The sequence below is a fragment of the Cheilinus undulatus genome, linkage group 1 (genome assembly GCF_018320785.1).
Source record: "Cheilinus undulatus linkage group 1, ASM1832078v1, whole genome shotgun sequence".
NCBI classification, from domain to species: Eukaryota; Metazoa; Chordata; class Actinopteri; order Labriformes; family Labridae; genus Cheilinus; species Cheilinus undulatus.
In genome coordinates, this window is record NC_054865.1 from 54,744,059 (window position 1) to 54,760,722 (window position 16,664).

Sequence of the window (16,664 nt, forward strand, 5' to 3'; positions counted from 1 at the left end):
GTGAAAATCTGCGGTTTATTTATAAAAGAAATAAATAATTTGGTATTTTGCTTATCTTCTATAGCTAAAATAACAGCTCTTCGAAAAGGAAAGAATAGGTTGAATATTTGGTGCTGCACAACTTTCACCATTTAGTCAGCATAGAAGAGAAAAATTATTCTTAAAGCCATCCAGTGTTGAGTCCACAATTACTCTTTCCCTAAAATAAGGAGTAATTTATCATGGTGATATATTTATTGCTATTTTATTTATTTATGCATTCATTCATTTTATCTATTTATTTATTTTACTGAGGGAGCCTGAACACCACCTCGTGCACATCTATAATTTCGTTTATTTCATATTGTTAAGATGCATGTTTTTTTTTTCCCCTCATAAATTGCCTACATTTTATGTTTATCTGACTGGCCTTTAGAGCTTCACTCCCAATAACCGTTTAACCGTACGGTTTTCATATTTTAAGCTTTAAAACCCCTAAAGTCCCAATCTTTCCGATTGGCTGCCGTTCATTTTTAAGGAACGTTTCCCCCAGAAAGGGGAGGGGCTGGCATCGTTTGGGCAACGTACCCGGATGTGTTGCCATGGAAATCGATCTGACGCTTCAGTTTCTGTCTTTTTTGGAGGAGAATTATAAGGTCTGTAACTGCCCACAGGATTCCTTTACATTGTCTGCATGTCTGCTGAGTGATATTTACTATAAACACGGAACACATGGAGCTATTTAGAACAACGTTACAGATTCTACCGAGGAAAGCGGGGTTTATTTTGGGAAGGGCGCTGGCGAGAAACGCTCTACTTAAATAAGTTTCAACTAGAGTCACCGTACTTTTACTTGAGTAGAACAGCTGTGTAGGCTACTTTGTCCACCTCTGGTTAGTGGCTACTTCTAAATAGTGCTGTAAAGCTAACCCGCAGAGATGTTTCTGCCTTTAGAGAGCCACTGAAACATAGAGAGAAACGTAAACTCAACAAGAGCAACACAACTCCAAGCAGAAACATGAACATAAGTCCTGAGTTTACTACCTTTACTCTGTAATATAGCCAATAATGAAACTATCTTCAGTTCACATGTGTGCTATTATGCTATATATATCATGGTTACAGGTGTTTTTGGAGGCTTATATCATGATTGAAGCGGCCTTGAGTGAACCATTGGTACCAAAAATATCACCAGAGGAGCTGTCAAGAAGGTAAGTCTGCTTTTAAAGACATCTATATTGAAACAGTCGTTTACTCATTTCATGGTTTGACTTTTATCTCATGTTTTGACCTTTTTCAAATCCTAACTTTGACTTTTATCCATTTTTTTACCTTACAAACTCATGATTTTTAATTTTGTCTCAGTTTTTTGAATTTTTAAAGTCATGGTTTTGACTTTTATCTCACCTTTTGACCTTTCTTAATGACTAACTTTGACTTTTACCTTATTCTTACTGTAAGAACTCATGATTTTAAATTCTATTTCATATTTTGACATTTCAAACTTATGATTTCGATGTTTATCTCATGTTTTGATTGTTAAAAATCATGATTTTGAATTTTTAACTCAGTTTTTGACTTTTCAAATTCATGGTTTTAGTGTCCTATCTCATATTTTGCCTTTTAAAAACAGTATTTTGACTTTAAATGTCATGTTTTTGCCTTTTAGATTTATCACTTTATATTTTAAATCCTATTTTGACCTTTTAAAGTCGTGATTTTGACTTTAAAACTAATGATTTTTAATTTTATCTCAGTTTTTTGACCTTTTAAAGTCATGGTTTTGACTGTTATCTCATGTTGTGACCTTTCTTAGTGACTAACTTTGACTTTTGTCTTATATTTTACCATAAAAACTCATGATTTTAAATTTTATTTCATATTTTGACATTTCGAACTCATGATTTTGATGTTTATCTTATGTTTTGTCCCTTTTCAAATCCTAACTTTGACTTTCATCTAATTTTTTATCATTAAAAACTCATGATTTTGAATTTTGTTTCATATTTTGACTTTTAAAACTCATTCATTTGAAATTTTATCTCATATTTTGACATTTCAAACTAATGATTTCGATGTTTATCTCATGTTTCGACTGTTAAAAATCCTGATTTTGAATTTTATCTCAGTTTTTGACTTTTCAAATTCATGGTTTTAGTATCCTATCTCATATTTTGCCTTTTAAAAACAGTATTTTGACTTTAAATGTCGTGTTTTTGCCTTTTAAACATCTAAGCTTGACTTTTTAGCTCAGATTTTGACTTTCAACTTATCATTTTCACCTTTTAATCGCAAAATAATTTATCATCGGTGCCAAGTTTTTTACCCCCATAATTCATTGCTGGTGAAAATAAGGTTGACATTTTATGGTTGAATATTCACCCTGTTATCTTTATTTATTTATTTAGACTTGTTCGGCCCTCAGGTTAGACCCAAGTTCAGAATCCAGCCCCTGCTGTGATTGAGTTTGACACCCCTGCCCTCGTCTGTCTTTAGGTGCACAAAAAAAAAACATTAACTTGACTTTGGCATCATTTAAAGCCTGACACATTTTTTACTTCTACAGTCGCTAGAAAAAGTATGTGAACCCTTTGAGATTTCTTGGATTTCTGCATAAATTGGTCATCAAATGTGTTCCGATCTTCATCTAAGTCACAACAATAGACAAACACAGTCTGCTTAAACTAATACTGCACAAAAAATTATATGTTTTTATGTTTTTATTGAACAAAACATGTAAACATTCACAGTGCAGGGTGGAAAAAGTATGTGAACCCCTAGGCTAATGACTTCTCCAAGAGCTATTTGGAGCCAGGAGTCAGCCAATCTGGAGTTCAATCAATGTGATGAGACTGGATATGTTGGTTAAAGCTGCCCTGCCCTATAAAAAACACACACCAGTTTTGAGTTTGCTGTTCTCAAGAAGCATTGCCTGATGTGAACCATGCCTGGCACAAAAGAGCTCTCAGAAGATTTACGATCAAGAAAAAAAGGCACAGCACACCAAAATCAAAACCTCATCCCAACTGTGAAACATGGTGGAGGAGCCATCATGGTTTGGGGCTGCTTTGCTGCCTCAAGGCCTGGACGGATTTCTGTCAATGACAGAAAAATTAATTCCCAATTTCATCAATACATTTGCAACAGGAAAACGACCCAAAGCATAGAAGTAAATCAACAACAGAATGGCTTCAACAGAAGAAAATACGCCTTCTGGAGTGGCCCAGTCAGAGTCCTGACCTCAACCCGACTGAGATGCTGTGGCATGACCTCAAGAGAGCGATGCACACCAGACATCTGAATAATATTGCTGAACTGAAACAGTTTTGTAAAGAGGAATGGTCCAAAATTCCACCTGACCGTTGTGCAGGTCTTATCTGCAACTACAGGAAACGTTTGGTTGAGGTTATTGCTGCCAAAGGAGGGTCAACCAGTCATTAGCCTAGGGGTTCACATACTTTTTCAACCCTGCACTGTGAATGTTTACATGTTTTGTTCAATAAAAACATGAAAAAATATAATTTTATGTGCAGTATTAGTTTAAGCAGACTGTGTTTGTCTATTGTTGTGAATTAGATGAAGATTGGAACACATTTGATGACCAATTTATGCAGAAATCCAAGAAATCTCAAAGGGTTCACATACTTTTTCTAGCGACTGTATTAATACCAACATAAACAATGTCAATGATATTATTACCCTATCTCTCATTTATAAATATATCAACATGTCTAAAAAACTCTCTCTATATTTTCCAGGCTTATGCCTGTTGGGTTTCTTACTGACTGAGGAAAGAAAATGTGAGGTTCTGCTAACATGGTTTTCTATTTTTCCTCAGGGTGAAGGCATTGATCCCTCCCAGACCTCCGCCTCCAGCTGGCCCCAGCAGAGCAGAAAGAGTAAAACACAAACAGGATTTTATTTGTACCTTTTACACACAGATACACACACAAGAAGAAATGCATGCCATTGGAAAGTTGTTCACATCCTGACTCAACATGGCCTTGTTCACCCGCAGGCAGTGCTGGACTTCCACAAGCAGGTAGGCAATGTGGTGAGCCATGTTTCTGACCAGTGTAAGGAATTGTTTGGAGCAATGCAACCATCAGATGCCTGTAGCAGGGAGCAAATGATGGTCCAGCTGATGGGATCCCTCAGTGTCTCAGGCAGATACATCACCTTCAAGGAACAGATGAAGGTCAGAAAAACTGACCTCCTCCTGGATGAAACTTTTAGGGACTCTGATGTGATGTTTGCTTCAGAGAGAAGTTCCAGCACTGCAGGTTTTTATCCTGGGGGTTTTGGCCGTTCTGTCTCTATTTGACCATAAACAGTGTCTACTTGTTTTTGCTGTTTAGCCTACGGTGGTACGGCTTGTATGTGACAAGATGAAGCAGACAGAGCCATTCACTGGCCCTGAGGAGCTCAGGGCCTTTGTCAGCAAGCTTTATGTCTACCTGGTGGATGAAATGAAAAATGCTCTAAACAAGGTATTATACACAGACTCACTCTATCACAAAAACTTTATTTAAATATATACAGCACATCTGTAAGATTATATCCCCTCCTCCACACCAGATTTATGCAGATGACACTGATGATGACGCCCAGGATGAGATCCAATTGAGTTCTTCACAGCTCAGACTTTTTGCCAGAGAGGCTCAGCTTACTGGGGATTATCAGCAGGCTGCTCAGTACTACCAAGAGGTGCAATGATATGCTTTGCCTTTCCTAATTCTTTAGCTCTGCACTCAATGGAAATAAGAAAAAAAAGCAAAAATCCTCTTTTTTTCCTGCCAAAACTGCAGCCACTCATCCATTCATTTCCACCCATGAATGACATGTTATTCTTTCAGTATGTGATGATTTCTGGCCTTTATTCACGTTTCAGGGGTGATTGGTGTCAGGGGGGCACAATATATCTGTGTTGGCATTTATGACTTATTCTACAAATTTAAAAGAAACATTTTGGGTTTGAAAATCTGCATCTAACAGCTGTAAAGATTGGCTTTACAAACTAATACATTAGTAGAGCTTTAGACTGGACCAGCAGGCCAGCTGAAGTCTTTTTCTTCATTTGCCATCATTCCGTACTCTAAAGAGGAAAGATGATGCAAAAATCACTTTTTCAGGTTTTTCTAAAGGTAATATGTGCCCATGGCCTGTCCACAGTCCCCTCAGGTACCAGACTAATCCATTCTCTCCCCCCTCTCTTTCTCCAACTTTCAGAAAATGTCTGCTGAAACAATGTTCTTAGATTTTCCCCTCATGATCTCATTTGGGGAGTTAGCCCCGCCCCCAGGTTCAGTTGGCCCTCCCCGCTTGGAAGAAAGTTCCGCCCTCTTCTCCTGAGAGGATCAGGAGCGCCACAGGCTGCGTCTGAAATCACTCCCTATTCACTATGTGGTACACTACATAGTGAATACACCGTTTTGTAGTGGTGTAGAAATTCTGAGTGAGCATTGTTATTCTCTATATAGTGCACTCATTCTATCCCACAATGCGTTTGGAAAAGTAGTGAACAACCGATGCTCTTTAGCCCAGCAATGTTTACCACCATGCATAGCGGTTGCTGCTCTCAAACATGATGGACGAATGAGAGGAGCACAGGAACACATAATAAAACTTTATTTTATACTTTTTGTTTGTTGGTTTTAACCAAATCTGTAAGAAAATGTTAAGGATTTAAAACGGAGTAACTCTGAGGATTACAAGACATGAGACCATCATCTTTTTGCAAAAACAAGTTACATTACGCACAGAAATGTACACTATTTCGCCACTGAAGTCACAAGCTATTTTATTTATGATTATTTATATTTTTGGGGGGAAAATACATCACATTTAGTAACAATTTTGATCCTCAGCCGTTGTTAACAAAATCTATGAGTGTTGTTTTAATCGTGAGACGGTGATGACGTCATCGCCCATGGTCAGAGTAGTGTCCGAAATAATTTTTGTGTTTTGCAGTTGAGTCCACTATATAGTCCACTGTATGCTGCTCACTACAGAGTGGATAGGGAGTAGGGAATGAGTGTGTGGTTTCAGAGCCACATCCATTTCCTGAGAGGGGCGGGGTCAGACAGCTCAGTAACATTTAAAGCCACAAACACATTGGGGTTTTAAAACATACCAAAATCCAACACTGGAGTGTTTTCTTTTTAGCATCAAACTTCACAGGCATGCTTTGCGAACCTCTGAGACCAATATAAACTTGTCTTAAAAGGGTAAATTATGTCCCCTTTAAAGTTTATGCATCCTCAGACTTTAAGCTGTGTGTTTTAAGGACTGAATTTTTAGGTCTGAACTATATGATACATCAATATTGGCTAAAATTAATTTGTAAATATCAGCATATTAGAAATCAGCAAAAAAAAATCATCCATCATTGATAGCAAATTCTTTGCTGATACTGAATTTTAGTATTAAAACTAAAAGAAAATATCCATTTCATTTTGTTTGTGTTACTTTGCAGTTAGTGGCAAGGCATCCTCGTGACCCCTCTTGTAAGTTTGACTTGGGAAGGCTCTTCATGCAGACAGGAGACTACATGAAGGCTGAAGAGTGTTTCCATGAGGCGGTCTCCATCCAGCAGACACACCAACCAAGGTCAGAAATGCTCCAGTTACACTGAAATGTCTAAATAATTAATATAAAAATATAAGTAAATATATGTTGTATAATTTAAGATGAGTTAACTCAAATATTAAGTAATGCAATCATAAACCAGTTTAAAAGCCAGAGATATCCTTACTTTTTACAGTTGTAACAGGACGTGCCTCATTATGGTGGCTATCATGAGTTGAGAGCCCAAACTAAGGTCATGCAGATGTTATCCAAACTTATCAAAGAAGACATGTAGGCCAAATGTGTGTAAAGTGTTATTGTGGATTTTAATGCAGGCATGTCCCTTTTCTCTGTATGCTCCAGCTCACTGTCTTACTGGACAATAAATCTTCTCCCAAGCTGCAGTTCTCTTACAAACTGAATAAGATTGTCCTCCAGGTTTTATCCGTAAAATTCATTTTGCTCTCTACCTTAACCACTATCCAGGGATGGATGCTGAGATGCATCCCCACAGCATGATGCTGCCACCACCATGCTTCACAGTGGGGATGGTGTGTTTGTGGTGATGTGCAGAGTTTGGCCAACAGACTTTCTTCCTCCCATGTCTTTTGGTGAACTCTAGTCCAGATTGAATCCGAGTTTTCTTCAAAACTGGTTTTCTCGTTGCCACTCTCTCATAAAGCTCTGATTGGTGAAGAACTCGGCCAGCAGCTGCTGTCTGCAGAGTCTCTCCCATCTCAGCTGCTGAAGCTTGGAACTCCTTCAGAGTAGTCATAGGTGTCTTGGTGGCCTCTCTCACTAGTCTCCTTCTGGCACACTCACTCAGTTTGTGAGGACTGTCTGATCTAGGCAGATTTACACATGTGCCATATTCCTTCATTTCTTCATGATGGATTTAACTGAACTCTGAGGGATGTTCAGAGCCTTGGGATTTTTTTGGATCCATCCCCTGACTTATACTTTTCAAGAACCTTTTCTCTGAATTGCTTGGGATGTTCTTATGTCTTCACGGTTTCATGGTAGCCAGGAATACTGGTTAACCAGTGACTGGACCTTCCAGACACAGGTGTCTTTATACTACAATCACTTGAGACACATTCACTGCAGTCAGTTTCCCTAAATGTGAGACTACTGGCACCAATTAGCTGAGCCTCTGTTGAATTAGGTCAGTGAGTTTCAAGTTTTTTGAGTTTTTTGGTTAAAAAACACGCCAAATTACATGGACCCTGATTGATTTATCATCATACAATGATAAAACACTGAGTAAATAATACTGTAACATTACATTGTTTCACTCATGGGAACCCCCCCCCCCACCCCCCCATTCTGTTTGGTCTACATTACTGTTAATAGTCATGGCAATGGCATAGATTGAAAACCACTCAAATTCATGTGTTTACTTGAAAGTGTGTGAGCCTATAGCTTTATGTCACAACCAATTCAAGAGGAAAACGTCGACAAAAGTACAACAAAATCATGGAGCTGGTAAGTCAGAACTGCATCTCTGTGTCTTCTTGTTTCTCCAGCCTGATGATGTGCGGGGTCTTGGCAGCTATGTTTGAGAAATACGATGAGGCCAACACCTTCCTGGAGCGAGCGACCAACATAGATCCACCGAGTGTGGTGGCCTGGACCCTGCTGGGTGAGATCAAAGTCTCCTTCTACCTATTGCTGTTGAACACTGACATGAGAGACTACTTCTACCACATATCTACAAAATATGCAGCTTTAGATGGTATGATCTAAGTCTTTTTAAAAGATTTATCATGTCCTAGGATTTCAGTACAAAGTACGGGGTTAAACAGGCTTTTGCTAAATGTATTAGTTGGTCTCACTAATGTTTTTTGGGAGCTTCAAGAAGCTGAAAACAAGGCATAGAAACTGAAAACAGAACTCTTATTGGATCTCATATGTTAAAAATCAAAGCAAATGTCAATATTTAGCCTAGCTAGCTAAATAACAATCACATCTGCCTCACTGAAAATGCTTACCTTGAATAAACTTGAGCAGGGAAGTTGGGGGTGCTCATGCTGGGAACTCTATATTTTCATTTCTCATATCTGATTCTGCTCTACAGGCCTGGTCCATGAGAGCCAGAACCAATCCACCTGGGCTGAATGGGCTTTTCTGGAGGCCAGAAAGCTGCTGGGGGAAGATGAAGCACAGAATGAAACACAGAGCAAGGAGGAGAATGAAGACGAAGAAAAGAAAAATGACAAAGAGGAAGACAAGCTGAAGGAAGCACAGACAGAGAAATCTCCTGATACTGAGCAAGGTGAAATGCAGAGGGAGGAAAAGTTAGTCTGGGTCTTGTTTTTTGGATGCCGCAATATTAAAATGGGTATAAATTTATTTCTTAACAAAAACACCTAAATGCCAGTAGTGAGAAGAATCATTTGGGGTTGTACCAACAAATAGTCTGTTTCACATTCCTTCCTGTCCTTTGTTTTAATAGAGCTACACTGTGATCTGTTAACATGCATTCATTATTCAGTACTGATTAATTTCACATAATTTCTGACCTTTTTGCACAGTTTAAAAAGTTAATTTTCACTGTGAATATGACAGATTCGCATGTGTAAAAGGGATGTAGAATAGTTAATTTCTCTTCTTTGGCACTTATTTTTTGTCTTTGGAAATGGGAACCTACAACAGTGATCAAATAGAAGGAAGCGATATTCTGTACATGGTGAAGAGGATCTCTGCTGGCAGAAATGACAAAGAATGACTTGGTTTTTACTCCTTTTTGTAATCTGCTTAGTGACACTCGGTGCACTTAAGCCCAAGGCAGTTCTTGGAGCAGCCATCGCTACCTGACAGTTTCACGGTTATGTTTTTCTAGTCCCAGAAAGTCAAGACCAGGAATCAGAGGTGCCAGGACAGCCTCCAGCAGAGAGTGTCATAACCAGGACAACTCAAGCTAAACCCTCCCCTACTGCGTGCAAAGAGACAGTTCAGTTCTTGCTGCACAACTTTGCCCTGCAGGTAAAAGACAGGTGACCGACCTCAACAGCTGGACACTCACTGGTGAAATATGGATGAACACAACCTACAATGTAAAGTATTTCTGTGCTGTCAATGCCGAACCAAATCCTACTTAAGGTAGCTGTAGTGAAAACAGTAGGTTTTTAGTGTACCATATTGTCCCGGCATGTGGAAAAGCTAGTTGGTTTAAAGTTATCGTACAGGGCCAATGAAAAGAATTCACCCCATCAGGTGTTTTACCCTTTTATTGATCTTTTAAATCAATCATAGTCAATATAGTTGGACTTTTTGACAAAAAAAACTGAACAAAAGTGAAAATGAATCTACAAAGTAATTTCATTTAAATAAAAACATGTCATGCAAAATAAATGATTGCATAAATGTTTATCCCCTTTAAAGTGACAGACCTAATTCAACAGAGGTCCAGCCAACTGGTGCTAGTAGTCTCACAGTTAGTGAAATGGGGTCACCTGAATGCAGTGAATGTGTCTCAAGTGATTGTAGTATAAAGACACCTGTGTCTGGAAGGTCCAGTCACTGGTTAGACAGTATTCCTGGCTACCATGAAACTGTGAAGACATAAGAACATCCCAGGCAAGTCAGAGAAAAGGTTCTTAAAAAGCATATGTCAGGGGATGGATACAGAAAAAATCCCAAGGCTCTGAACATCCCCCAGAGATCACTTGAATCCATCATGAAGAAATGAAGGAATATGGCACATATGTAAATCTGCCTAGATCAGACAGTCCTCACAAACTGAATGAGGGTGCAAGAAGGAGACTAGTGAGAGAGGCCACCAAGACACCTATGACTACTCTGAAGGAGTTCTAAGCTTCAGCAGCTGAGATGGGAGAGACTCTGCAGACAGCAACTGTTGGCCGCGTTCTTCACCAGTCAGAGCTTTATGGGAGAGTGGCAACGAGAAAGATACTGTTGGAGAAAACTCAGATTCAATCTGGACGTGACTTCATCAAAAGACATGGGAGGAAGAAAGTCCATTGGTCTGATGGCCAAACTCTGCACATCACCACAAACACACCATCCCCACTGTGAAGCATGGTGGTGGCAGCATCATGTTGTGGGGATGCTTCTCAGCATCCATCCCTGGATGACTTGTAAAGGTAGAGAGTGAAATGAATACGGCAAAACATTGGAAAATCCTGGAGGACAATCTTATTTAGTCTACAAGAGAACTTTTGCTTAGGAGAAGATTTATTTTCCAGCAAGACAATGAGCTGTGCACAGAAATGGCTAAAGACAACAAGGGGGATGGTCTGGAGTGGCCCAGTGAATGCCAAGACCTCAATTCAATAGAGAATTTGTGGCTAGACTTGAAAAGGGCTCCTCACACCTGATCCCTGTTGAACCTGACAGAGCTTGAGCAGTTTATCAAAGAAGAATGGAGTAAAATTTCAGTTCCCAGATGTTTGAGCCTGATTGAGACCTATCCACACAGACTTAGAGCTGTGATTGCAGCCAGAGGTGACTCTACTAAATGCTGACTGGAAGGAGTTGAATATTAATGCAGTCACATATTTAGTATTACATATTTTTATTTGATATCACTTTGTAGAGATCTGTTTTCACTTTGATATCAAAGCAGTTTTTGGGTCATTTTTTGTCAAAAAAGCCAAATTATTGACCGTGATTGTTTTATAAAATCAGTTAAAGGGTAAAACATCCTAGGGGATGATTACTTTGCATTGGCACTGTATGGGTATGTGTTTTCATGAATAGCATCTCTACAAAACATAACAAACGTTTGGTTTGATTTCATACACAGTAACAGAAAATACTCTCAATGACACATTTAACTTTATTTGCAGTGCCTTTAAAAAAATGCCACCACCCTGAAGGCCTTTGTTTTAAACTCCTCATCAGTACCGTTTCAGCAGATATAAACAAAAATAAAATAGGCTTCACTGTTTTCATGTTGTCAGATGGCTGAGTGGGCTCTGTCCCAGGAGCTGCTATGTTTAGAAGGAGGTCCCAGTTTCTCCTATCTTCTTCATCTGGCCCAGTGGCAGCTGCTCAGAGCTGACTACGTCTGTGCCAAGGCCAGCCTGAGGGAGGCACTGCTTCACCAAGAACAGGTACTCATACTTCTGACCACTGCCTGCCCCTCTAAATAATGACCGGGTGGAAGATGTGTCATGCACGGTTCACTGCCTCTGTGCTGCCTTCTTGATGGTCCCCTCTGAGTCTAGACCTGAAAGGTGTTTGTGTGAACAGGATGCCGATGCCTGGGCTCTGAATGGCCACTGTTGCTACCTGCGTGGGGTGTTCAGTGATGCCCTGGAGAGCTATGAGAAGAGCCTGACATTCCCGCAGCAGCCGTCAGACTCTCACCTTGTCCTCCTCCGCCTGGGATCCATGTACCTCCAGGAGGGGAAGGTCAGATGTGCAGACTAATGTAACTGCTGTCTCATCAGTCAGACAGTTTAGTCACGTGTGTTGCATTTGCATGTTGCACAAACCCACAAGTTTACCCAGTCATTTTTTATCTATAACTTCAAAAGTGGGACTCACATGTATCTTAAGATCAAATGTTGTGGTTAACTTTTCCAATATAGCTTAACTTACAGCAATCAAAGGATTAACCTGGACATGATTTACTGTTTCCTGGTTTCGAACCCAGGTTGGATCAAGCCTTCCTGTATGGGGTTTGTGTATCTCCCTGTGCATGCTTGGTTTCTCTCTAGGTACTCAAGCTCCTTCCACAGTCCAAAAATGTTTTTCAGGTTAATTGGTGACTCTAAGTTGTCCATAGATTTCTATTGTGAGTGCACCTGATTATTCTTCTCTGTTTGTCAGCCCTGGGATTGACTGGTGACCAGTCCAGAGTAGGGCTGAACAATTAATCAATTAATCTGATTAATTTTTGGCTTTCTGTAATTTTCAAATCACAGGAGGTATATTGTTTCTTTTAGGTGAAATATGTAAAAAAGATCCATTACAATTACCGTTTTTATGAAAGTATTTTGCAGCAGAGATGTTTTGGTGCACATTTCATACACAGAAAAGAATAAATTAGCATTGTCTGTGCATAAATTGCAAAATTCGCACTCATGTTTCCACTCTTTCAATCATAATTTTGTTTTTTTATCATTGCTGAACAACTTTTATGAAGCAACAGTCTGCTGAATTTCCTGTTTATGTATTTTCATATTTTTCAGTTTGAGCAGGCCAAAGTTGTCTACCTGCAGGCCTGTGAGCAGTCTCCATCCTGTCTGACCTGGTTGGGCCTGGGTACTGCCTGCTACAGGGTAAAAGCTGAAAACATACTTAGATTTTCGTCTGGCTTTAAAGTCTCTGAAGCAGTCCTGTTCCTATGTTGTATTTCCTAACATAATAGTTGTAGAGACACTGTCACAGTCATGAGCTTTGGCTGTATGTCTGGGTTTTATTAGTTTTTTCTTCACCTCTCTTGAAAATCCTCTGTAGTCAGCCAACAAGTCTCATACAAGCTAGTCAGTGAGTTGTTGACACCATATTTTTCCATTAAATTCAGAAGAAGTCAGCCTTGGTTTTATGTGGTTTTCTGTCTTTGTAGCTGGGGGAGCTGCGTGTTGCTGAGGAGGCTCTGGCTGAGGCCAACCAGCTCAACAACCAGAACTCAGAGGTGTGGGCTTACCTGTCTCTGATCTGCCTGAAGGTAAGAGATAAGAACCTCTGGAAAACAAACAAGCCACTCTGCTTATAACAAAGTTCACCATTCAAGGCATAAAAAGAATCCCTGAAAATGTGCAAAAGGCATGAAGCCTCTGGAGGTTTATCCTTTGGTCCTTAGTTTCCAGAGTATCAAAGTTTTTACCTCCATATTTTTACTTCATAAACAGAAAATAGCTTTTAAGACATTCACATTAATAGGAGAGCCTATGCAGAGTCTCAAAGCACAAGTAACACACCCCTTATGTTTGTAATGTTTTGAACAGGCATTTGCAAAGTCATCTATGTTTTCTTTTCTAATAGCAATCTCTGTCGAACCCTTGTGACCTGACAAATGCTTTCCAGGAAATCTTAATGGGACAATGGCAGTGCTAATTTCTTTTAATCATGATGTGCCATAGTAGAATATTTACAGAGTGGCACTAGTTAATCCAACACCAGTAACTCCATGACACCAGTTCGGTAAATAATACTAAATAAAGTCTATTCAGTAGTTGAAAAGGAATTTATATCTTCTGGCTTTATTTATTTATTTCTTGACTTTAAATTATTTTATTATAATTTAAATATTATTTCCAATTCTAAAATTAGATTTATGTTTTTTATTTGTTGCAAAAAACCTCTTGCAACCCACCTGCAGTACCTCTAGAAAACATCAGAGGGCCCCAGCCCACACTTTGTGGAGCACTGATAAAGACGTGTCAGGATGTAAACATCAACAAAACAAAGTTCTGCACACTGGGTGCTGCACAAGTGTCCAAAATGACAAACATTTAAATTTTACAGCATTTTCTCTGTTTTTGGGGGGTTGACAGGTGATGTAAACGTGCATCGCTTTGATGGAAATGTAGAAATAAAAAGCCAGGTGAACTGACATGTATTTGAGTATATTAAATCAAATATATAAATCTGTAAATCATTTCCCTTTTTGGCATTTCCTGCCTTTGGTTCACAAGTTGGTCCGCTTTGCTCTCACACCTCAAACAAACCGAACCGAGACCAGAGTGGACAGAGTCTGCTTGTAGAGTTCATATGAGCTTTCACACTGCTCCAAATGAACTGGACTATCCAGGAAGGTGGACCAAACAGCTCAGGTGTGAATGCACCCTTCTTCTGTGGGACCAGGGCTTTAGTTGGTCAAACACATAGTTTGACTTTTTCCAACTGCATGTAAACGTACTGAATGTTTACAGCTAAATTTTTGTTTCTGGAGCCTGAAATAACTGAATACGTTTTTAACAAATATTTTGTTTCAGGCTGGCAAACCAGAGCAGGCAGAATACTGTCAGAATTATGCGAGGAGGGTAAGTTAATCTTGTGTTCTTGTTTATCACGGTGGTTTAAGAATAGCTGTTGTGTTACATCTTAGAATAACAGATTTATGCAAAGTACTGGTGATGCTCGAAAATATATGAATTGTATATTAAACATGATTTTGGACAAGGATTTTTCATCACTAGTATATAATGTTTTACACCACGTTCCAAATTATTATGCAAATGATTTTGTTCTCTGATTTTCCTAAATAGTTGATGCAAATGACAGTCAGTATAACTTTCAAGTCATCAACCGTTAGAGCTTAATTCAAATTTTATTGAAGAAACCTCCCAATGACAACTTTTTTTTTTTCAAAAATAAAAAAACTCAAAATGCACTGTTCCAACTTATTATGCACTACAGAGTTTCACAACATTTTATAGGTTGTAAAGAAGTGAAAATGGTCATTTGTTGAATCTGCAGCATTAGGAGGTCATATTTACAAAAATCAAAGCTATTTCAATCAAAAACATCTTAACAGACCAAGTTCCATGTTAACATAGGAGCCCTTCTTTGATATCACCTTCACTATTCTTGCATCCATTGAACTTGTGAGTTTTTGGAGAGTTTCTGCTTGAATTTCTTTGCAAGATGTCAGAATATCCTCCCAGAGCTGCTGGTTTGATGTGAACTGCCTCCCACCCTCATAGATCTTTAGCTTGAGGATGCTCCAAAGGTTCTCAGTAGGGTTGAGGTCAGGGGAGGATGGGGGCCACACCATGAGTTTCTCTCCTTGTATGCCCATAGCAGCCAATGACACAGAGGTATTCTTTGCAGCATGAGATGGTGCATTGTCATGCATGAAGATGATTTTGCTATGGAAGGCATTGTTCTTCTTTTTGCACCATGGAAGAAAGTGGTCAGTCAGAAGCTCTATATACTTTGCCGAGGTCATTTTTACACCTTCAGCGATTCTAAAGGGGCCTACCAGCTCTCTCCTCATGATTCTGGCCCAAAACATGACTCCTTGTGTTGCAGCCTTGTTGGGACATGGTGGCCATCCACCAACCATCCACTACTCCTCCATCTGGACCATCCAGGGTTGCATGGAACTCATCAGTAAACATGACTGTCTGAAAATGAGTCTTCATGTATTTCTGGGCCCACTGCAACCGTTTCTGTTGAGTATTGGTTAGGGGGGGCTGAATAGTAGGTTTATGCACGACTGCAGGCCTCTGGAGGATCCTACACCTTGAGGTTGGTGGGACTCCAGAGGCATCAGCAGCTTCAAATACCTGTTTGCTGCTCTGAAATATCTCATGTTTTCATACCTTGTTCAAGGTATTGCACTATTTGAGGCTTTTCAACAGCAGAGATCCTTTTTTGTCCCATACTGCTGAAACCTGTGGCCTGCTTAATAATGTGGAACATCCTTCTTAAGTAGTTTTCCTTTGATTGGGCTCACCTGGCAAACTAATGATCACAGGTGTCTGAGATTGATTTCAGTGATCCAAGGAGCCCTGAGACACAGCACCATCCATGAGTTTCAATGAAAAACAAAAAATTTAGTGTTTATGACACTAAAATCCAATTTGCATCATAATTTATTTCATTTGAAAACAAACCAACCATGACCTCGATATTTATCACTGATTTTGTCCTTATGGGTACTTTGAACTAAACAGAGCTGTGTAACCTGAGACCTTTTATAAAGTTACATTTAGTTGCTTTTATTTCACACAGAGAACCTCAAATCTCACAATAACCTTTTCTCTTTTTCAATATAAAGCTCGACCTGCAGAATGAATCCCTGCTCAAAGAGTTCAGCGACCTGAAGGATGAACTCTGCCTCAGTCAACTGGAGTCCTGCTTTGCAGCAAGTTCTTAAACAGCGATTCAAATCATAGAACCAAAAATGTTCCCTATACTTGGACAAGAACCGTTTATTTTTTTCATTGTATTTACAAATAGGAGCAAGTGTGACAATGAAGCACAACTAGCAAAGTGAATCCTCTTTCAATGAAATGTTACAAATACACCCAAAGACATGTATGATCAAAATGAATATAAAACAACAAGAACGTCTTTAAAAAAGACCAGCATTGACAAAGCATTGACTGGAATCAGTCAAGGGTTTGTTTGACTTTCCTGTAGTTGAACAGCAAATGGTCCTGATGAGATGCTCTGGCCTTGTTTTTGAAAAACAT

At 39.3% G+C, this 16,664-nt stretch overlaps 1 protein-coding gene across 1 annotated transcript; it reads left to right on the forward strand.

Moving 5' to 3' along the window:
- The first annotated feature begins 581 nt into the window (after positions 1-581).
- cfap70 (cilia and flagella associated protein 70) lies at positions 582-16,385 on the forward strand. Its single transcript, XM_041781391.1, has 16 exons — positions 582-635; positions 1,105-1,190; positions 3,818-3,878; positions 3,998-4,177; positions 4,338-4,469; positions 4,558-4,686; positions 6,455-6,588; positions 8,073-8,188; positions 8,624-8,821; positions 9,389-9,531; positions 11,472-11,624; positions 11,764-11,925; positions 12,708-12,797; positions 13,085-13,186; positions 14,457-14,504; positions 16,247-16,385. Exons 1-16 carry the CDS (start codon positions 582-584, stop codon positions 16,343-16,345), a joined length of 1,887 nt encoding a protein of 628 aa, XP_041637325.1. The 3' UTR covers positions 16,346-16,385.
- Positions 16,386-16,664: the final 279 nt, after the last annotated feature.

Coding starts and splice junctions, on each gene's coding strand:
- cfap70 (XM_041781391.1), top strand. CDS start 582: ATGGAAATCGATCTGACGCTTCAGTTTCTGTCTTTTTTGGAGGAGAAT. Junction 11,926..12,707: donor TGTACCTCCAGGAGGGGAAG/GTCAGATGTGCA, acceptor CATATTTTTCAG/TTTGAGCAGGCCAAAGTTGT. Junction 14,505..16,246: donor GTCAGAATTATGCGAGGAGG/GTAAGTTAATCT, acceptor TTCAATATAAAG/CTCGACCTGCAGAATGAATC.